The sequence below is a fragment of the Cupressus sempervirens genome, chromosome 6 (assembly GCF_028749045.1).
Source record: "Cupressus sempervirens isolate cs-2001-9-10 chromosome 6, ASM2874904v1, whole genome shotgun sequence".
Lineage (NCBI taxonomy): Eukaryota > Viridiplantae > Streptophyta > Pinopsida > Cupressales > Cupressaceae > Cupressus > Cupressus sempervirens.
In genome coordinates, this window is record NC_143123.1 from 100,198,582 (window position 1) to 100,223,105 (window position 24,524).

At 33.5% G+C, this 24,524-nt stretch overlaps 1 protein-coding gene across 1 annotated transcript in view; it reads right to left on the reverse strand.

Annotated features, from left to right (window-relative positions):
• Positions 1-5,760: 5,760 nt before the first annotated feature.
• Positions 5,761-24,524, reverse strand: part of LOC149551427 (transducin family protein / WD-40 repeat family protein) — an 89,734-nt gene continuing 70,970 nt past the window's right edge. The window contains exons 11-19 of the mRNA XM_089786936.1: positions 16,817-16,859; positions 16,034-16,173; positions 15,662-15,874; positions 13,453-13,537; positions 13,044-13,338; positions 7,758-8,034; positions 6,602-6,830; positions 6,241-6,455; positions 5,761-6,120 (exon numbers count right to left, since the gene is read on the reverse strand). Of these exons, the coding sequence (XP_089643062.1) occupies positions 5,971-6,120; positions 6,241-6,455; positions 6,602-6,830; positions 7,758-8,034; positions 13,044-13,338; positions 13,453-13,537; positions 15,662-15,874; positions 16,034-16,173; positions 16,817-16,859 (1,647 nt within the window). The 3' untranslated portion in view covers positions 5,761-5,970. The remainder of the gene's footprint in view (positions 6,121-6,240; positions 6,456-6,601; positions 6,831-7,757; positions 8,035-13,043; positions 13,339-13,452; positions 13,538-15,661; positions 15,875-16,033; positions 16,174-16,816; positions 16,860-24,524) is intronic.

Genomic DNA, 24,524 nt, shown 5'->3' on the forward strand with positions numbered 1-24,524 from the left:
GATTTGAAGCTGAAAGTTGCACAGTATGTAATTGCTCAGGGTGTGTTATATAAGAAGGGAATAGATGAAACATATCTGAGGTGTGTAGATGAAATTCATAAAAGACAATTACTCAAAAAAATTCATGAAGAGGCATGCGGTGGTCACTTTTCCTCATAGGTCACAACTTTTAAAATTTTGAGAAATTGTTTCTACTAGCCTAGCATGTTTCGAGATGCTTATTTGTATGTCAAGGAGTGTGAAAAATGCAAGCTATAATCTAGTAAACCTCAATTAGCAACACTACCCCTCAAGCCAGTGGTCATTGATGAACCTTTTAAACAATGGAGTATTGATTTCATTGGACCTATAAACCCGATATCAAGTGCAGGGCATATTTTCATCCTAACAGCAACTGATTATTTTACTAAGTGGGTTGAAGCTATACTTACTAAGAAAGCAAATACTCAAGTAACCTGTGATTTTCTTTTAAATCATATTCTGATAAGATTTGGAGTGCTTACTAAAATTGTTGCTAACAATGCATCTTACTTCTCTTCTAAAGATATCACTCTTTTTTGTTATGAGAATGGAATTACCTTGGCACGGGCTTTAGATTATTTCCCAGAAGGTAATGGTCAAGCTGAGTCGAGCAATAAAAATTTGGTCTCTTTCATGAAGAAATTAGTGAGCAATAATGACAAAAATTGGCATAAAAAAATAGTTTGAAGCATTATAGGTAGACAGGACTTCTCCTAAAAGGTCTATAGGTATGTCTCATTTTCAATTAGTATGTGGAGTTAATGCACAAGCATCTCTGTCATTCAAACTTCCAGCTACAAAATTGCAAATTGTCATTGAAGATGCTTACTTTCAATCATCTTTGGAGAAAAGAATCATGCACCTAACAAAATTGGAAGAAGAGAGGAATTAAATGGTAGACAAGATTACAGAACATCAAATGAAGGTGAAGGTCTTTGATCAAAATACAAGACCGAGGAAGTTCATGCCTGGTGATGAAGTCCTTTTATGGGATAACTGGAATGAAAAGAAAGGAAGTCATAGCAAATTTGAATCATAATGGAAAGGTCCTTTCCAGGTAGTTGAATCAGTTGGTCCTAATGCTGTGAAATTGGCATATCTAAGTGGATAGGTCCTGCCATATACCCACAATGGACAGGAATTGAAATTGTTCAAGTTTTAGAGGAAGTTTTTCTTCCTTTGTACATATTAAGCCTAGGTTCTTGCTTTATTTTCCTTTTTTCTTTGTTTTCCTTTGCTTTTCCTTATTCTTCATTATGTTTCCTCGCCTTAGGTCTACCAACCAAAGATTCTAAGTTCTCTATTTTTCACGTGAAAACGAGTCCCCAGACAAAGCCGATGTTAGTTCATGTTTTCAGAGTTGCCATTTTTACTCGTTATTTTTTGTTTACTCTTGTTTTCACCATTTTTAGTTTGAACCATTGGTTCTGTCAAATTGTCAAACTGAAAAATGAAGTTGTGTTGACGTTCTCATATCTATTTGACTTTGTTTTTTACCAACCTTCCCCCTCAAACTAGATTGTTGACCAAGTCCTCCCTTACAACTAACTTGAACTGAAAGTGTTTTATTTTGGAGCATCATTTTGTTGTGGTTTAAAAGGTGTCTTGGTATAATAGACAAGTTTCTTGTACTCCTTGAACCTTTTGTACCCTTTGTACCAAGTTCAAAGAGCACTGAGCTGCATTGAAACTCTTGAACCTCTTGACTTTTCATTAGATTTAGTTAATTTATATTATTATGTGTCCTATTATTTATTTACTTACTTATTTCTGTTTGTTATTATTATTTATTATTAAATTCTATTTTTATAGATTTTTAATATTAATTAGACAATACAATGTTAGCATATAAATAATGATAAAAAAAAGTTATATTAAAACTAATACTAAAATATTAAAAATAGGAAATAAATTTTTTTAATCTATATTATCAATGAAATAATATTTAGTATGATATTTTAAATTATTTTTTTTTAAATCAAAATGAATAAATAAATAAATTAAATTAAATTAAATACAAGAGATGATATTTTAGAAAGTAAGTTAACTTTCTAAATAGAATTTAATAATAAATAATATAACATAAAATAATATAAATTAACTAAATCTAATGAAAAGTCAAGAGATATTTAATAAATAGAAATGACTCCTTAAAATTAAGATATAAAAGGGAGGATAGTTTATTTTACAGATGGATAAAAGGAAGAAAAAGATAGGAGTTTCAAAAGGAAAAATGGAAGAGGAGAGTAATATGAAGAAAATAAAAAAGCAACTTTCTAAAAAGGTATCAATGATATTGAAAGGATGTGAACCTTCAAATGGGTCATAATTACGATTAGTTGCGACTTTTTAAAAAATGTTGTAATTATATAGTATTGGAACTTCACCAAAGGATTTTAGTTATGAAGTGTTGTGGCTTTTCGAGAGGATAATAACCATGAAGTGTTGTAACTTTTCAAAGGATTTGTATTATGAGAGGTTGCGACTCTTGGAAAAGAAGAAACAAAAAAAATATTTTATCATTTCCTTATAATTCGAAAAGGAAGAATTTTAGAAAGTAAATATATAGTGAAGATAATCTAGGACTAATTCATTGAAGGGCCAACTACTGATAAAGCCACATGGACCGAGCAAAGAGAAAGGAAAGAAAGATATGTTTATTTAATTATGATTATAAATTTATTTATATTAATGAATCATACTTGTGGATAATTTATGTATATGTAAAGATGTAATTGGAAATGGATAACACACATGACTTAATGGTTAATGGTTTAAGATCAAAAGTCTTTTTTTAGGTAAGAGAGTGATCTTAATATGGTTAATGGTTTAAGATCAAGAGAGTCCCTTTGGGAAGAGAGTGATCCTCATGTGGTTAATAGCTTAAGATCAAAAGAGTCCTTTTGGGAAGAGAGTGGTCTTAATATGGTTATAAGATCGAAATATTCTATCGATGTTGACATACACATATGTGTCAATGGCCTTAGATAGAGAATGTCTCTTCTAAGAAGGACCTTAAAGGGGGCACTTCATAGAAGACAAAGTAACCGAAGATCTAAGGATCTTCAAGAGGATTATTGATCCCAATGTGGAGACATCTTTAAGGTTGGGTTAGGATAGAGGGTAGAATAGTGAAATATATTTGATTATTTTATAAATTCTAACATTGGTTTTGCAGGTATTATTGTCCTTGCTAAGGGGAACATTACATTAGAATCGTGTGAGATTTTCTTCATTAACTTTTTAATTTTCCAATCTTCTTGGGAGAGTGAAAATTAAATTATAGTTTGTTAATTTTGAAATTTATTGCTTTGTATGAAATATATTTTCTATTTTTTTATTTTTATTTTCATGTGAAATTTAAGGGTGCTAAAGCTTTTTTTTCACAAGTAGGTGATTTATTTTGTCTATGCTCTTACTTCAGTTTGACATATTAATGTGTGCGTGTTCTCCCCTCTACTATGCTTCAATCTCTCAATGCGCAAAACAGAAACAATTCGCAAAGACTCCCTGCCTCAAAATAATCATTTAAAATCTAACAAAAAAGAATTTGTATTATCGAATATGCAAATACATAATTTGATAGAAAGTTTCTTGACATTCCCAACAACTTATCCTCTTCACCCGTGTTGCTCTCTTCCCAACCATCAAGTGGGTGTGCAATCTTCTATGCATAATCAACACATCGAATAATGTTGATTCTCAGGAGCCGAGCGGTACCTTCGCTATCTTGACCATTTCGGAGTTCAGAAGAAATGACTCAAAAATCGTTGTCCATGATTGCAAAAGCATGATTGTGTCTTTCTTTTCAAATGTAAATTTAAGGGGTCATCTCGTGTTTTGAATGCCTCAAAAGGCATGTGGGAGTACTTTGTGCTCACTATGCTCACCCCATAGTTGTCCATTGTGAAACTGAGGTAGGAAGAGGGTTTTATATTGGAATGAAATTTTTAAGAATATTTCGCTGCTATCTAAATGGAGTGTGAATACTAATTTTGCTTATTATCTATAAAAGCACAACGAAAGATTTAGTAGCAGTAATTCTTTAAAAAAAATCTCAAATTGCTTATGAAAGATTTAAATTTTCTCCTCTTATCACTATGAATTTAATCGAAGCATATCACAATAAAAACCACCTCCACAAAGCAAGTGGATTTACAGAAGCACAAAACACATCTTCCAACACGACTTGTAACTTTCTGATGTACAAACTTCCAAAAAGAATCTCCTTTCAGAAAATGTTTTTTAGGGCTTAGGTTGGCCATTTTGATGACTTTGCATACAATTTATATATGATATGATAAACATATAGTTTAATTATGTTCTCTATTGTTCTAAAGCTCATGGAATGTCCATGAAGCTTTAACAGTCTAAGATGGTCAATATACTTTTGTCTAAATATATTAACTATATACTCTTATTATGTGCTTATATAACAAATAATCATCTTTGATATTATGAAAAAATTTCTACCCCTCTAATCTAGAAGAAAATACTCTAATCACAAATGTTGTTTTACAATGTCTCCCACTTTTTTTAAATAGCACTATGCTAATCCAAAAGAAAACATATTGATCATAAAATGTTGCCTTGCAATGTCTCCCACTTTTTTTTTATGATACTATTGTTGAAGTTATGAAAGATCAACCCCACAACTTCCAAAAATCACCTACATGTAAACACCTATCACAGAAAGAGAGAAGCAAAAACTGTGGAAGCTAAAATTCTCATATCTACAAATGAAACATTCTTGATGAGCCAAAAAGAGATTGCTATAATCAAAAGTGAATTAATAAATTATAAAGAGATCAATCCTTATAAAAGGAGATCAAAACCCTAACAAGTAGCTAACCTAAGTTGCATGATAAAAATTAATTATTTATTATATGCCCAAAGTTTTGCTTAAGTAAATTAGAGATAATAAGTGACTTAATAATTAAATTAATATGATATAATTAATAAGAAATTACTTTATTACTCTTAACAACCATGCTACGAATTTAGATGCAGGATATGCCAAAAGTGAATGTTTAATTCCATGTACTTTATTTTGTGTTTATATATATAGTTGTTGTAACAAAAAAAAAAAAAAATCCTATTCTTTTTTTTTACTCGAATCTTGGCACGTATCGCCCCATGGACATCTGACAATTCCAATGATTTTCTATAATAATTCTCTTGTAAAGTTAATTATATATTATTTAAGATAATTAACATATAATTATATTATCTCAACAAATATAATTATTACTGATCAATATAATTATATTACTTAATTATTATAGTTTTAACATACTAATATAATTATTGTATTATCAATACCTTTATAGGCCCGAAGGAATCAGACAATAGCTAAAATAATATTAACACTAACAATATTAACTCCAGAAAATAAATGTTATCTTTTGGATGAAGCTAAACAGATTTTCATGTCGCCATCTATATTTACAAATGACCTTTACGCTCATTCCTAGAAAATCAAACTAGTAATTAATCTCTCTTTAAAAACAACATAAAGAGTAGTTAATCTGGTATATCTTATGCATATAATTTAAACCAACATAGTTTCTATAACTAATTCACTTTTAATTCAAAGGGTTATATTATAGCACAGAAGCTTTCAACTAATCTCCCACTTATCAAGAAGTGGGATCAAAACAATAAGTTACGAACTCAAATCAACAAGCTATGAACTCATTGAGCTGGAGAACTTGATGCCAACAGTTATCTAGTTGTAGATGCTTCAAAATGGTGAGACATGCACGATCTTTGATATTATTAAAACAGCCATCATTTACACTGTGACTGGTTACATGAATGGATAAAAGGTACAATCCTGGTCATACGGTTCCCACAACCATCTTTCCGAATTAAAAGGGAATCAATGCATTAGTGCTACAACAGATTAAAAATTCTCCATTGTAGATGGAATTAAATACAAATAACTTGTCAAAATTGTGAATTGCTAAGAAATGTAATCATACATCTTGTGTTTTGGAAGCTTGTATCTAGTCTCTGCCATGTAGAACTTTGCAGCTCAAGCAACTGCCTTGCCTTTTCTTGTAAAGATATTTGCCGTCGGATTGTTTCACCATGTATCTGACCATATATAATCATTACATATTTCAGGTATGCTTAAAAAGAGAAATAATTGCAGAACAAATAAATGTAGAATAATTTTTTTGTAAATATTGATCGAAATCAAGTATGCTTGCTCACCTTTAAGAATAGCCGAATCAAAGCCTGTACAAACTCAAAATTATTATTGTAAAACACCTCACTTATGAAGTAATCTAGCAGCATCCCAATCCCTTTCAGTTCTACAGCATGCTCAGTTTCTGTTATATTCTCATTATCAATAATTTGAAGCATACGCAATTCCAAATCCACTGCCGAGGGAGATAAGCTCTTCAAGTAATCTGTTACTGATGCAACTGCAAACAGCACAGGAGCTTCAGTATAGAGAGAGAGAGAGAGAGAGAGAAGAGTGTAATCTTGACGTGGACTACAATACATTTGTTTTGTTTAGCTATTAGTTTCAAGATAGGAAAATTAAAATCTCTTCATGATAGCAACTTACAGTCTCCAGTTTCCATGCAAGAATGTAGAAGTTTCATGAAGGCTGAAAACCCCTCATTTTTATTCCCTGATTGAGCAGCAGTTATAAACTTTTCTGCCTCATCTTGATCACCACTGTCAGTAACAGAGTTATGAACAAAAATCCTTTCTCCCGAAAGCATAGACAATGATTGCAAGAAGAAAGGAGCTTTCTCTGGCTTCTTAGGTGGCTCAATAGGTTTGTTTCGCATCTGTAAAAAAGTTCACCAGATGAGATCATGCTCTGCTGGAAGGTGCAAATGCATATATTTTTCATATGTGGGGTATCCTTTTTAAAAGCAAGCAAATACTACACAAATAAATCCCCAATAGCTTTGAATTATTAGTTTATTAACAGCAATGAAATCCATTTTGATAAAAAAGATACAGCATGCTGTTTTCCCACTTACAAGTTTCAAATTAAAAATTGATTTAATTTTTATTAACAGCAATACAATGCATTCTCGGTTCAAAATGGTACAGTTTGTTCTTTTTCCCATTTTCCAGTTCCAAATTCCAACACCAGCTTCCCAATAATTGACAGAAGAAGAAAAATATACGACTTTGAAATAAATATAGAAATACTAAGCCTGGTCCGAAAATAATTATTTAAAAAACATTATTTATAAGGCTTTGCAAGCACAAGCCTGCCTCTACAACAATTAAACCTCAGATACCAGGTGTAAGCTGGCAACAGAAATTTGTATACGCAAACTTTAAAAAATCACAGTCAGGCTAATGAAAGTTTGAAAGGGAGATGCAAAATTTGGAAAAACTCCATGAATATTATTATTAAATTCTGAAACTGTTAAAGATCATATTTCAGAAACCTAATGAAAGTTTAAAAGGGACATGCAAAATTTGGAAAGACAAAATTTGGAAAAACTCCATAAATATTATTATTAAATTCTGAAACTATTAAAGATCATATTTCAGAAGCCGAATCTAAAGTATCTATCAGAAGCTCTCAATGATGCATATATAACGTTTCGGATTCCAATGCTTAGAATATCTGGAAAAGGAAGACTAATAAAACTTGAGAATTTGACATCAGAAATAAGATTGAAACTATTAACAAAAGTCAATTACATCATCAATAATGTGTTATTAGAAAGAACCAAATATTTCTAATGAGATACCTTTATGATGTCTAGATTGACAAGACTTTGCCATTGAGTCTTAGGTAACATTGCAAGAGTCACAAGGCCAGGTGTAAGTTGAGCTGAGCACAAATTTCCAATCAAGCTATTTGAAGTACCAAGCTTCTTGATAGCCTGGTCTTTAACAAGTGTGTCCTCTTCGGTATCTTCAGAATCTTTTCTGGAGGAAACAGTTGGCATAGGAACATTCACAACTTGCTCCCCACTAATAAAAGATTCAATATCTTCAGCCCCTGAATACATCATGCGATTTGCCCTGAAAATATTTGGAAAACAATCATTCGAAATCTATGATGAACAGAAGTAGCCAACTGTCTTCTACAGTAAGCCTTTTATTTTGTTGTTAAAGACACGATTCAAAATAAACACAATTTGTAACCATGCTAGCTCATATATGCAAGACAAGCTTTTCCTCTTTAGCCCGATCCAGGAATGCTGCTCAACTAAAATTGACAACCCAAATTTGGTATTACTTTTGAAAATGACTAATATATTATTTTGAATGTTTACGACATAGAGAGCCCAGACGCAGACCCTAGCCTAGGCTCTGTAAGATCACCAAGATAAAAAAAGAGAACAGAATGGAGAGAAGGATTTAAGGGACACAAAGAGAAACATTGATCGCACCAGAAAACCTAACAAGCAGTTTGTTTGGCCCAAGGCTGACCCACTCTCTAGGGTGGCTGCTAAATGTTGAGTTTTCTACAGCATCAGCTGTACAGCTTTCTACACACAAGAAGGAATTTTTTATTTGCTGCTGTTTCAATCTGTTTGTCACATCTGCCATATGCTTGGTAAAATATTCCTCAAAAGGCAGGAATATTCTTGTTACTTTCAATTAAAAAATTGGTCATTATTTTAAGCTATAAAAGGACAAATCGGGATGTTACTGTCATCTAGTTTAAGACCCATTTAAAAAAGGCTGTAAAAACTTGACAATAAAACTGGAAAAGTACCTAAAAGTTCATATCCCATTCATGAAACAATTGCAGTTCTCTGGAACTAGAAACAATACTTACAAAATTAAATTTTGGTTTGGCAGTTTTATCTTTTCAAAAATACTGTTTTATTCAAATGTTATAAGCTGCAATTTCATGCTATCGATTCATATGTGAGTAATTTTCCTTCAAATGTCACAATCTGAATGGCAAATTTGACATGTACAACTTCTAGGACTAACTTCTCTAAATATTTAATCTTGTGCAAAATTTCAGCTTTTGTTCATATCACTAGAGAAGTGAATCTTATTGTTATCTTTTTAACACAAGGTACATTGCAACACAGTAGAGTTGGATAAATGACACTAGTTCAACATTGATCATTACTATTTTAATTTTTTAACAGTACATAGTATTTACACATTCTATCTACCTACAAACAAATTTATTATTACTTGGATTAAAATTTATGTTATGGTTGAATCCTAAGTTACCGATGTGTCTAGGATGGAGGGGGATGCGGATGCTGGTGTGCTGATGCGGGAGGATGCGCAGGGGGTGCTGTCAAGAAGGACGCACTTCTCCTGCGGATGCATCCAGGGTGTTTGGGAGAGCATCCGGGCGCATCATGTGAGCATCCGGATGCTTTGAGCGCACAGTCACTTAAGTGACTTAATAAAACATGTGCTTTATATGTTTTTTTTATTATATTTTTTTCCTCCTATTTGCCTCACAACCCTAAAATGGCCCTAAAAGACGCCATTCATTGCCCATTCTTCCCATTTTTTTTGCAGCTGGGCTCTCTTCTCATTTGGTCTCCATTGTGGCATTCTAAAAGCAAGGTTATTAGTTTTGAAGAGGATCATTCGTAGGGTGTCTATTGAGCTTCCACAAAGAACGATTAAGCATCAAATATAAGCATTTGATCCATTTCATGAGCTTTTTAAGTGATTTTTTTAGATCATTAATTTTTCAAGTTTTAGAAGAATTTTTTCAAGATTTTTCGCTTTTTTTATTATAAAGAAATGAAGGAATAAGTGTAGCCATCTTTCTTTCTTTTTTTGTATTGTATATTTGCACTTGTATGTTTTTTTTCCTATTTTCTTATTAGATTCATAGTTTATAACTTTCTATTGTGCAAGAATGGCCACTACGGATAGTCAAAGCTCCGCAGCAGGGCAAGAACATAGTGATAACTTCAATATTGATGTGGCATCTCCATTATGGTGACACATCACAAGATCATCACAGGTTTTTGGAGGGGGTTCATACATTTGGAGATGCAATGTATGTCATAGTAAACCATTCAACAACTCATATTTTTAGGTCAAAGACTCAAAGCTCATTTTATGGGCCCTACTGGTAAAGGAGTAGCATTGTAAAAGGGAAGTAAAGATGGAAAAAGGTTGAGCGATGCACAATTAGCCTGATTCATAAAAGAACAAGAGGCTGCTGATCGTTTAGTGAGAAAATAAAAAACAAGTTTGTACAAACTTTCATCTACAAAAAGCAAAGTGAATATGCCCATCGATAATGTTGCATCCTCCAAATATCCATTCTTGGAAGTGGAAGAGGAGGATGATAAAGTAGAAGTTATTACCCGCTAAAGAGGTCCCTTGGATCAAGCATTCAAAATGGAGGCAAGAGAGCTTGTTGATGAAGAAATTGCACGTTACCTTTATGCTAATGGTCTTCCTTTCAATTTGATAAGATCACCATATTGGAAGGAAATGGTTGCAGCCATCCTTAGAGCACCAGCTGATTACATTAGCCCCAGGTTTGAAAAGATGTGTACTTCTCTTTTGCAAAAAGAAAAGATTTTTATAGACAAAGCTCTTCAACCAATTAGGACATCTTGGAAGACTTCCAACATAACTATCGTGTCCGATGGATGGAAAGACACAAGAACCAACCATTGATAAATGTGATTGCAATGTCGCCCAAAGGAGCAATATTTTTTAGGGCTACTGATTGTGAAGGACAAGTTAAGGATTCACAATTCATTTTTAGAATTCTCATTGAGGCAACAGAGATGGTGGGTAGTGAGAAAATGGTCAAGGTGGTCACAGATAATGTCATGAGTTGTAGGGGTGCAAGTGCTTTTGGTTGAGTCTCAATACGACCATATTATTTGGACACCATGCACCGTACATTCTCTCAACTTGGTCATGCAACAAATTGGCACCCAAATAGATTGGGTGAAGCAAATATACCAAGAGGGAGAGGAGATACAAATGTTTGTGACAAACCACCACATGTCACAATCTATATTCAAATCATTATCCAAGTTGGAGTTGAAGGTGGATTTAAAATTGTAAATACTTAATTTCATTTATTTATTTATTTTGAATAAGTTTTATATTCATGTTCAATTATCAAATTTCTTGTTTATAACTTAGGTTTTATATTTGATGTAATATTGTCAACTTGCTTATGGGTTGTTGAGACTAAATTTGCATCTCATATTGTTGTTCTGAAATGATTCCTCAAGCTGCAATCAGCATTGGGCCAAATGGTTATTTGTAACCAATGGGCTATATGAAAGGCTTCAAATTCAAAGAGAGCTTTGATGATCAGGGGTATGATCTTGGATGAGCATTGATGGGCTCGTGTGCAATTTGTATTGGATTTCACCAAACCTATCATGACTATGCTACGCTTTGCCAATATAGATGCACCTTGCTTGGGGGATGTGTATGATGGCATGAACACCATGGTAAAAAAGATAAAGATTTCCATACAAGCACATGAGAATAACCCCACATAATGTTGAGCCTTGTGCAAAAAGGTGGAGGATATCATTCATCATTGTTGGGAGAGGATGACTACCCCATTGCACCTCATTGCATACGCCTTAACTCCAAGGTACTATAGCCAGGAAATACTTGCTATGCCGGATAGAATTGCACCATATGCGGATGAAGAAGTTGCTATTAAGTGCTACACTACATTTATAGGACTCTTCCCAGATGATGAAATGCACAAAAAGGTGAGGCAAGAATTTGGCTTATTTTCTTCAGGATCAAAACTTACTCCATATGCAATAAAGGACCAAAATGACATGGGAGCTATCACATGGTGGTACATGTATGGTCAATCATTCAAGCATCTACAACCTCTTGCAATCAAGATCCTCTCACAAGTTTTCATTTATTTATTTATTTAGCAATTGTATTCCACACTTCAGTGCTTAACACTCTCTAATTTGCTTTTCATTTGTATGTTTAATTTTAAATTTTTATGAACACTATTAAGGTTGCAAGTTCTTCTTCTACTGAACGGAATTGGAGTACAACTTCTATATCCATTCAATGAAGTGCAACCGGTTGGGTTCAAAGAAAGCTGAGGACTTGGTTTATATACATACCAACTTGCGTCTTTTGTCACATAAGGAGGATGGATACAAGGAAGGGTCAACCAAGCTTTGGAATGCAGCCCCTAAATGTGAAAATTTGGATGCAATACTTCAGGATCTTACTGTGATGAGGATGATGATGTTGATAACATCATAGCATGTGCATCTAGGACAATTGGAACCATGCATGGTTCAAATGAACTTGCAAGTGTTGCAGCAGGAGGAAATGATGAGAATGTGGATTTTTTTGAGAATCCTTTTGATTTTGAATGACTGAATGTGATTTGTGAATCTTGAGCCTTGACTCTTGATTGATCAACATTGAACCATGAACTATGTTTTGATTTTGTAATTCGAATTGCATTGGAATCTAGAACTTGAGTAATTTACTAATTAGACATTACTGTTATAATGTTATTTCAATTTGATTATGATAATGATTCAATGAGTGCTTTATTTTTGTATATTTCTTGTATTTCTTTGCATACATAAATTATAGTTGACAACTTTATATATATATGGACGCACCCAAATGCATCCAAAATCCCAAAAAAATAATCCGTGCAACCACGCATCAGCACCCCGCACCCGCATCAGCATCAGACCCAGAATCGGTGACTTAGGTTGAATCTGAATGGATAATGGTATAGACTTGGGCATATGTTTGAAATTGTTTTTAAATTTTTTAATTTTACAACTTGAAATTTACTATGAAAAAAATCAGCCAAAAAAATTTATATTTTTTTTAAAAGGAAGACTTTCTCTGAAAAATAGTAGTATAAAAAATTGGCTAATCCATTTGGAACATCAAATGCCCTTATAAAAGGACATGGAATTACTAACAAACAAGACTGCTTGTGGTTCCACTTTCGAATAACGTTTTCATCTTTAAGTCTCTAAACAGCCATTGCCTGCTATCAAATAGCCAAAACTTTCCGTTGCATAAAATAATGTAACGCATAGCACATTTACCACAGATAGATGCCATTTTGGTCCACATGTGTAGTTGCCAACATATCCATATTTGGTGATATAGAGAGTGCTGTTGGTGCTGCATCAACATGAATTGCATCAAGTTGCCTAGATGAAATTACATCCCAAATTCTTATAGTTCCATCCATACTGGACGACAATAGCCACTTCCCATCTTCACTAAAGCACAAATCAGTTACACGATCCATGTGCCCAACAAATTTGCGCACAATTCGCACTGCCGTAACATCATATAAACGAAGAATCATATCATCTGCTGCAGTAGCCAGAAGTCCTGAAAACAAAAAAACTCATTTCAAATCTAACACAACATCCATTATTAGCAACAAATTGAATAAATAATTGACTAAAAGCAAATATAGGCAGTGAAAACAGTATGATGTAATACCATTTCCAGCATGATAGACTATCTTGACTAATGAGGCACCAACTTCCCATCTGAACTTTAGTTCACGACCCTTGAAATCCCAAATCTGCAGGACAAATCAATGTTTTCATTTATCTCACAAATATAGCATGGTTTACAGTAAGATTAACATAATTATGATCACAATCACATAATGGATCTGCACTCTAATCTGAGGATTTCAATTTTGCTATAGGGAATAAAAGTACTACTGGGTTTAAGTCCATGGTGAAAAGTGAGATAGGAATATAGCATGTCCTCGTTGAGAACAAACTGCAGCACAGAGCTAGGCAACCTAGACCATACAAGAGAATTGGTTGACTGTATTCAGTTGACTATTTGATACTTACATCTTGTTATTACCTGACACTATTTTGTTCTTCGATTATCTGGTGCTGATAGTAACATCTTGTTCTTAATCAACACTATTTAGTTCTGTGATTATCTGATGCTCAACATCTGCTCAGTGGGAAAATTCTTTTTGGCCAAATAACAATTTGACAGGTGCAACTTGACTTTTGCATTCACTTGATGCAAATCAGAGTGTTCGAGATCCTAACTATGCTCTTAAGTTGAATATGTGTTTTCTTAACCATCAAGATTGATTTGTTACTTTTCTCAACTTTAAGATGCGATGCAATAGTGTGTATAACAATACCATTATCATTGATCTATAGAACAATTTTGTTTATTGCACCTACCTTTTTTGATTGCATCAAATTTTAAATGATCACTTCAATTGGTGAAATTGTAATTTGAGATAAGGTCTATAGTCATTATGTATCTGAAACTGATTGCAAACTAGTTCTACTTAATAAATATAATTAGCTTGACATACTTCTACTTAGCAAGCTAAATTATTGGAGATAAATTTATGTATAACATGTTTTGACATTTGAGTCTTTACACTATTTACACCATAAATAAAGTTTCATCGCTAGAAATTCCTCCTGTGGTTTGTTTTGAAAAGATGGCATGGTAATTGATGCCATGACTTATTTTGGACTTCTCCTTTAGTTGATTAATAGTTGCTCACTTGGCTGCTTTCATAGTATCATAGATTATTAGCAATCTCCATCTAGATTTTCTTCTATCCGTCTGTCGGTGGGAAATCCTTGCAAGTTGATAGACAGTTCCATTGCTAGAAATTAAGACATATAATATTGACTTGCAAGGATTTCCTACCAACAGATAGGTAGAAGAAAATCTAGACGGAGAATGCTAATAATCTACGATACTACCAAAGCTATAAATCACAATAAGGAGGTACGATTAGCATACAAGTCCAACAATAAGCATAATGACACTGTTAAGTGATATTGATATCAGATATTGCAGGTATCTAAATTCCATATCTGAGACAGCAATATTGTTGCTACAAGCAACATATTAGTCATAAATGCATATATTATAAATATAGTATCAGAAATGGCAATTGGATAGTCATGGGCAATATTCTCTTACTAGTCATTGCATATAAGTCAGAAACATATTCAATACAGCAATCTGATCGCTATAAGAGAATATAGAATAGGTTAATAAGTGTGTGTTCTTCATTGTTATATCAAACAGAGCTAATGTAATTGGTTAAAAAATAAAGATCTATTGGCATACTCCTCAATATTATATCAGACAGAAATTATCTCTATTTATATACTGTTATTGGAATAATAATAATATCGTATCCATATTATCAATTGCACCATTCACACTCACAATTCATAATATATAGCAGTAAATAAGGATTTTAAAGAAATAATTTCTTTGTGATTTAGATTACCAGGTAATTGACCCCATTTTCTGACTTAGCCAAAAAGAGAAAATCACAGTTTACGACCAGAATGTATCCTTGCACATCAAAAATACAGGCAGTGTCAAAAATGAAGATGTGCGAACAAAAAATTATTAGGATTTCAAAATTTTGTATTATGTTTATTTTGAACAATTTTTGCACTGATTTAATGTGATATTTTGCAATTTTTAGGGTAGAAGTCACCATAATTTAAGTATTGAACTCAGCCGTGAGCTTTTTCACAAGTGACTCATGGCCATGTCTGGCTTGCGAGTGCCGGCAAGTCCTGCAAGTATGCGTCTAGTAGTCTGGCAATTACTAGCATGAGAGAAATTTTAATTCACAAGATCAATGAACCACCATTACAACATCACACAAAAGATGAAGACTGAATGGTACCTTAATATCTCCGTTGTAACCTCCACTTATCAAAAGAGCATTCATAGCTTCACAAGCAAGACCCACTACTGCTCCATGATGTCCACAAGGTTCCTCCTCCCCAATATCAATATAGCTGCCTCGACTGAACCCTGATTGGAGATTAAATCGCTCTATCCACCCTCCCTCTGTACCAATCACAGCAAAATTGCCACATGTACTAATACTGCAAGCCTGCAATAACAGTTATTAAATAAAAATACAAGTCTAGATTCACATCTAGAAGTCATAATTACCTATCTGATCACATTGAGTCAGCTGTTCAAGCATTAAAATACTGACCCATTTAAAAGGGATTTAAAAACTTAAATACAAAAGGATAGCAAAATATACCTTTACTGCAGTTGGCACTTCACATGATGGCCTCAAAATATGTTCACCAATTACGAAGTTCTGAAGACGCCATGTATACGCACAAGGATCATCTAAATGGCAGGTGACAACATTGCACCAATCCCTTTCACGAATTTCAGCTACATATTTCAATGACATGGATAAAACAGTAAACAATCGATCATTACGGATAATGTGTGATCGGTGCAAATAAGTAACAATCCTTTTAAATGCTGATTCTAATGAGAATTTACCCTCTAGCTAGTGCACGTTCAAGGCAGAAATGACACAATAATGATGACAACTACAACAATTGTGTAAGTCCGCTGTCCAACTATGCCTTCTAAATGATCCAGATCAAGATCACATAGATGTGAAATTGACCAACAACTGTCCTACATTTCTTGTAACATGTTGAGCTTATACTTGGAGTGAATTATTCTAGAACAAGTTGACCTTATTTTAAGATATTTCAAAAATAAAGATAATGGTAAATGTCTCCTTCAGGACACTGCCAAAATCACCAAATTTTGTGCATGAATCTCACTTGTAGAGTCCATAAGTGAATTCTTTTTTATTAATCTCTCCTGTGGTTCAACAATGTGTACATTCCCATTCCCTGATACACTAAACTATGGACATCTCTATGAAATATAACATAGTGGAATTGTCAACTAAGAGTGACACTGTAAACAGAATTTTGGTCCAAAACTAGAAACCATATACCAGGCGTTAACATTGACTATTTACTCAATAAATAACTGGATAGATGGCAATGCTCACCTGCATCAAAGGCAATAACTGGAGGTAGCTTTATTTCTTCTTCCTACAAATAAATCAGTTTTCACTAGCATAAATTCATGAAACATACTAAAAGTTAACATTCTATAAAATTATTCATCTGGTATGAATTTCTCATAGGAAATGAAATCACCAAGATCTTTTATAGTAGTTTTGAGCCTCTTTGCACAAAATTGAACTTCAAAAAAGAAATAGCATCAATCATTTATCATATATTCATCCCAACTAGATGTTAAGAATTAGAAATCAGCAAGATTAGTTGCTCCTGATATTGTTGGGAAGTATACCACACCTAAGTATACTCAGCAGGTTAATAAATAAATAGTTATTATGGTAGAAATAATTGTAATTTGTTTAATATTATTTGGTGTGGTAGTTAGTTTAGGTTGGTTGTGTGTGGAAATTTCAGAAAAAGTGTAAAGAACTAGACTATATTTTGCTTGGTTCAATATAAGTTTTTGATACGGAGCCAAAGCAAAAGGGTTTGTAATGTCCCAAATTTTAAGGTCACTTCATTTTTATTTGTTGTCAAAAAATAAAATAAAATATTCAAATGATGTCTTGATATTAATTAGTTTAATTAAATAATAATAAAATATTAATAAATGTGTCCAAATATGATTAATATTAAAGTTGGCCAAGTTGGCCAAGTTGGCCTAATACTCTAGAATCTAGATGCTTCTTGGAGTGATTATAAGGAGGTTGGATGAAGGAGGCTTTTTTATTTGATTGCTTTTTGACTTGATAAACAATTTAAAATGTCTGTAGACAGAACCTTCTGGAGTTTGACAGAAGAGCTGGATGCAAACCCAGTTCTTCCAAATAGGATGGATTTGTGATTAAGCCTACAACTATGCAAATTTGTTAAGTCGTCCTTCAAAGACAAATTTGATTTTGGAGGAGGCATCTTATATTTCATTGGTGAATAAGGTTATTATCTTTCGAGACATTTGATGGGTTTTTCTCAATTATAATATTGGCCACTCCTTTAGTGATTAAAATAACAATTGGTGGAGCGGATAAACGTTGTATCATTCCTATAAAGTGAGATTCATATTTGTCAGCCCCTACTTTTAACCAGCCAAAATTAAATTTTTGTATAAAACTCATTATTTGGCTAGTCAAGTATGAGTGTTTCGTAAAAGATTAAAAATATCTTCAAGATGGGTAATTTTGTGATTTCAGTCAAAGGCCTTCATCATGAACATGCCACTCATCTTCACAAGCCATCAAGTTCATCATCAACACCCAAGTCTAATTGGTTAGTGTAGATTGATGAAGCTGAACTGAATCTCAATTTTGGAATATTTCTAGAAGGCACCATTGCAAACAATGCAATTGGCAACTGTGAAGTCAAAAATAGCATTGTTATCCAAAGGCATACTTGTGTTTCCATAGATGTGTGCTCTTCGTCTATGTGGAACATATATGAATACAAATGAAAAGAGAAGAAGATGCACGGAAAACAATCATGCTAATAGATGAGAGATCTATTCAAATTTTAGTGATAGTGAACTAAAGGCTTTGAAAAAGTGCAAGCCTTAAGCTTGTGTTGACCACATGATAACAAATTGCGATAAACTCTCAAGACGTGTCTGCTATGGCTGATAAGGAAGGCAAAGATTAGTTCTGTAAAGCATATCAGTAACAATATCCAAGTTGTCAACTTGTCTGATGCCGATGACAACTGCAAGGATAGCAATCATCGATATTTCACCCAAAATAGCAAATTCCTCCAAGTTGTCAATTTTAGTTACCAACTTTTTGAAGGCCAATAATGAAAAGAAACTTTGGATTTCCCCACATCTGTAATCGTTCATAAAATTTCTCCAAATGTTGATCAGGTTAAGTTTTGAACGAGAAATATAAAAGAGATTGATAAAAACACAGAAAAGATAACACAATAACACCAGACACAGAATTACCCTGCAAAAACCCTCCTCGAGGGAAAAACCCAGTCACACCAAAAACATCACTTAATTGAATAATGAAGGATCAGAAAATCTGATTTACAGTAGCGTCAAATATTATTTATAGTATTGCCAAACGCTAGACTAAACTAAAACAATAACCTACCCTCATGCGAATACCATCAGGACATATATATGCTCGTCTTGTCCCATTGTCATCTTGATACTGAAGTATCAGGCAGTTGCAACAAAGAATGACCTTTCAAGTATACAATAGAAATGAAGAAACACCCACAAAAAAGATAACTCCAGATGCTAAAACATCAACAGATCATGATATAAACAAGGATAAGGTTAATAACATGGTTACAGAGAGACTCGTCTCCCCCCTAAAAGACATGTCTCAGAGACTCTTCACGTCTTTGGAGACCTCTAAAAAGGTTGGAGACTTCATGAGGAAGTCTCCTGAAGCCTCTCAGTCTCCTAATCCAAAAAGTGAAGTCTCCTGATAAAAAATAAATGTAAAATATGATATTAAATTATTTATGTATTTTAGCCCTCATTTTAATGTTTTTAATGCAAAAATTAAGACCAATGACAATTTAGATGAGTTTTTGTAGAGCATGATAGCTGAAGACCTTGAGATGGATGATCACAACCTTGTGGAGTAGATGATAGTACCATCAACATACTAGTACTAAATAGATTTTGGTTTTTGCTTACTATAGTAGGGTTGCTCATTTTTGCTTGCATATCGGTAATTTAGCATCAAACTATACTTTTTTGAATTTTAAATTTGAATATGTAATGATAATCTCAATGATTATCAATCTGATATGATGATGATCATATGCAATATTTGGAAAACAAGTATGACTATGAGATACAATAATGTGATTATGTGAGTTTTGAAATATGACTCTATTTTAATGTGACATTACTATTATTATTTACTTTGTTCTTTTAGTTTTACAATATTAGTATTTTGTATTTAGTATTAGACTCTTTAAGCTATTAAAAAAAATTGATGTCTCCAAGTACAGGGCTATTTTTGAAAAATTGGCATACCAATACCAATACCAGTACTCGGAGACCTCCAAGTCTCCCCGTCTCCCGATGACTTTGGTTGATAATGAGGTTGTCTACACGATGAAAACAACTAAAATAGAATCTTGATCTCATTTTCAAAGTGAGTCAAAATGCTGAAAAAAGAGAGAATAATGAGTGAAGGAAGTTCCAAGGTATCAAAGTTTCTAGAAAGACTCACAACTTACCAAAAAGACAAACGTTATATTGTATCAACAATTTTAACAACTATTAGAATATTATAATGTTTCTTTAATGATCATCTTAGTTGGTCTTTGGTTTATTTAGTAGTCTCTACTTCTATCTTTAGTTCACGACTGTTTCTTTTAAAAACATCGTCTTTGTAAATCTATATAAAGAGTTTGCATCTCCTCTATTTAAAACCTTAATACAACTACATCATCATCATTTTACCATAACATGGTATCAAAGTAGGTCGACAAGGTTTCATATAATTTGACAAATTTTTTAAGAAAAAATCTAGCCTCTTCTAATCTGGAAGTTATTTTTCAGAAATTTGTTTTTTTCAATTTTTTAAAATAAAAATCGTTATTTTATGAAATTTTTGTGGTTTTTTTAGGGTTGCATGTTTGTTGCATGTACCTGCATTTTTTTTAAATGTATTCGCTGGTTTACCATGCACAATCTCGTGTTTTGCCACCCTTAAAAAAATTTTGTTGGGTTTTCATAATGTTTTCCCTTAAAAAAAATCTAATGGGTTTTCATAATTTTTTCCCTTGATAAATTTCTTATGGGTTTCTATAATTTTTCCCTTGAAATTTTTTGATTCTATGATTCACCAAGTTGCGTTGGATTCCTTTGTGGGTTTATAATTTTTTCCTCAAAAATTATTTGGTGGATTTTATCATTTTTCCTGAAAAATGAAGCTTTGTATTGCCTAGTTTTGATTGATTTCACCTCAAAAATCATGTAATTTGATCAATTTTTCACTTCAAAAATTGTGTTTGGTTTTCTTGATTTTTCTCCTAAAAGCTTGTGCCTTTTTTGCAGTGTGTTTTGGGGAATCGTGCTCATCTACAAAGTTTGGAGGTTTGTCGATTTGTCCTCAAAATCGTGCTAGCTATTCTTAGTATTTGTGTCTATCTCCATGGAAGAGAAGCTTTGTTATACAACATCAAGTTGGATATTTTACGATGGTTTCTGGTCAGATATTTTGCTGATTCTGGGAGGGTTAGTGGCAGACTTACTTCAATGGCAAAGTCAATGGCAAGCTCTTGTCTCTTGTTGAAAAGCATTTTAAAGAAGGGGACACTCTTGTCTGTTCATTTTTTGGTGGATTTTTGCTTCTTGGCCATTTACATTTTGCAGATCTAGGGAGGGTCTCAGCAACGAAAATATGTTTTGTAGAATTTGTGACCAAAAGACAATAGGTAGACAATGACCATTAAGGGAGGGTATTAGAATCTTATAATGGAAAATGCTTCTCCCACGCCTTGGGTATTAGCCACAACTTGTATTTATCCAGTCATTCTATCCAAAGTTTATCTCTGGACCTTGTTCCCCAATTTCTTTAATGGTCATCTTAGTTAGTCTTTAGATTATTCAATAGTTTCTACTTTTGTCTTTAGTTCACAATTGTTTCTTTTAGAAACATCATCTTTGTAAATCTATATAAAGAGTTTGCATCTCTTCTATTTAATACAACTACAACATCATCACTTTACCATATAACAACCACCTTAATTGTTCAAAAACAGCTTCAAAAAGGCGGTACCTTATGGAATGTTGTGAATACAGAATTTGCAAGGGTTGCTTAAAAGGCTTCAAGAACTTTTGAGTACACTGTTTTTGTAGATGTAAATCCAAACTTTACAACTCATGATATCCTCCCCACTCACAAGCCAAAGTAGAAGCCTTTGGTTCAGCGTGAAAACATATAATAAACACATGAACTATTTAACAGGATGCTTCAAAGCAATGTGGCCTCATGCTACAATCATTATAAGAAATTAAAAAATACGATGGCCAAAAAGTTTTCAAAAATTGTCAAGAAAGTGCAACTTGCAAGTATAAAGTTGTTGCCAACAATGTTCTCCCATTCACTGCGACATGATTAGATACATTCATCAAAACAATGCCACTGTGAAGTATCGATCAATTATATTAGTGGGAAACACTAAAGTAGATATGCTAGAGAAATATGGAACTAAGGACAAAGAACCTAAATTGTTTTGCAGAATGTCCCACGATAGGTCATCTCACAAATGATAAAAGGAACAAACTGTAATAATTGCAGCTACAATTTCCCTTATAGATATGTATATGAAGTGCAGTGAAAGAAGCATGTTATATGCTTGACAATGCAATCTTGACATACCATGCTCAAGGGGCCTATTTGAGTCCATACAATGCTTTCTTGAGTCGACATTCTTGGTCTTCTTTGCCAGCAATCTTGAAACCAGGAGGCTGCGTCATTTAGACTTCTTCCTCGGCTCACCATTGATGAAGGAACTCTTAACATCCATCTAATGGACTTTCCATCCAAACCGAAGTTGCAATGGCAAGAAGAAGACAAATTGTACTCATCTTGGCAACAAGATCAAAAGTCTCCTCATAGTCAAAGTTCTCCTATTGTGTGAATCCTCGGGCAACTAATTTGGCCTTGTATTTATCTAAGGTATCATTTGCATGATACTTGACCTTATATAACCATTTGCAGCTAATGGACTTCTTCCTTGGAGGCAGATCAGAGAGAACCCAATTGTTGTTATTAAGAAAACTCAAGCATTTCACATTCATTGGTCCTTGACCAACTAATTTGGCCTTGTATTTATCTAAGGTACCATTGCATGATACTTGACCTTGTACACCCATTTGCAACTAATGGACTTCTTCCTTGGACGAAGATCAAAGAGAACCTAGATATTGTTCTTCTGAAAACCCTAGTTTTTTCACATCCATTGCATGTTCTCACTCTTCAATCCCTTTTGCCTCTGCAAATATCAGAGGCTCATAAATACAATGAATGTTGGCCATGAAAGAGAAGTTAATTGGATTTCACTGCTTGCCCTTATTTCTAGAAGATCTACCATTAATGAGCTCATCAAGACAAAGATCATTAATGGTCTTCTCCCAGCATTTCAGCTAAACAGTAGATGTGCCAACATCAGATTGAGTAGTAATAACTGAAGGTGGAGGTGGAAGAAGATATGGAACAGGTGGAAGATTAGCATCATCTAGAGGAAAGACAGGTAGTGCATCATCAAATACAGAATCTGCTTCATTCCTCCCATCAAATGAACCCACAAGAAGATGGACACTCTAATCATAGGCCTTCAAAAGTTGATTCTTAGTATTTTCTCAAACAAGGAAAGTTGAAATCTTCCTTGTTCATCAAAGACAACATCGCAACTAAAGATGAGATGGTCAGTGTCTACATCAATCAGTTGACAAGCCTTATGGTTGTCACTATATCCTATAAATATAAGCTTTTGACTCTAGGAATCCAACTTGGACCATTGGGCATCTAGAATCCATGCTTATGCTAAAGAGCCAAAAACTTTTAGATGGTTGATCGTAGCTTTGCAAATAGTCCAAGCTTCCTTAAGAGTCTTCCCATTTACAGCATGTGTGGGAGGCCTATTAATGAGATGGACCACAATAAACACTGCTTTTGCCCAATATTTCATAGGAACATTTTTGTGTTTCGTTATTGAACTAGCCATTTCTGTAATGGTGTGATTGTTACTTTCTACAACACCATTTTGTTGAGGTGTGTATGGTGTGGTTAACCGATGTTTGATGTCACATGTATCACAAAAAGTGGAGAAAGTAGTAGAACAAAACTCCTCCCATTATCAGACATATAAGAGATATAATAGAACTAGACTCTTTCTACTAAGGCCTTAAATTTCTGAAATACAAATACACATTAAAAAATTTCTAAGAAAAGACACCCACATCTTTCGACTAAAATCAACAACAAAAGGAAGAAATACATGCACCTAATAATAGGAGTATTCATCGAACCACATATCTTAGAGGCTCGCCATGAGTCACCATCCTTGAACGGTGTCTTGTGTTGCTTCCCAACCTGACAAGCTCCAAAAACTTGTCAATTCTAAGTTTGAATTTCAAGTAGGCCCTGTACTATATCTTCCTAAACAAGCTGAGCAAGATAGTGAATGAGTGACCATATTGCCGATGCCAAAGATTGTTGATAGAAGATGATTTTGTTGTGAAGGCATGCTTGAGAGAATGACCCATACCTACAAGTTTGCATAGATCATGATCCTCAATGCCAACAACTACATAGTGCATGTCACACAATCAACAATTGAACACTTGTGTGCACTGAATACCACATCAAGCTAGGGAGAATGTCGCATGATCTGACTAACTGAGAGTAGGTTTAGTTCCATGTCAAGAACGTAGTATACATTGAAAATGAGATTCCTCCCACCAACATGTATTTGAACCTTGCCCATACAAACAATAGTATACTCTTCACATCCTCCAAATATAACTGAATCAATATAGCGTGAAAATTCTATAAACCAATCACGCAAATGAGTGAAATGTTGGGAAGCATTAGAATCTATAGACTAGGAATAAAATTTCACATGATTTATAGGTCTTTTAGCCATTAAGGCATAAAAGGTAGACTCTTTCTACTATGTGTGCTCAAAAACATCAGCTTTAGGTTGAGACCCTCCCTTCTTCCATTGTTTGAA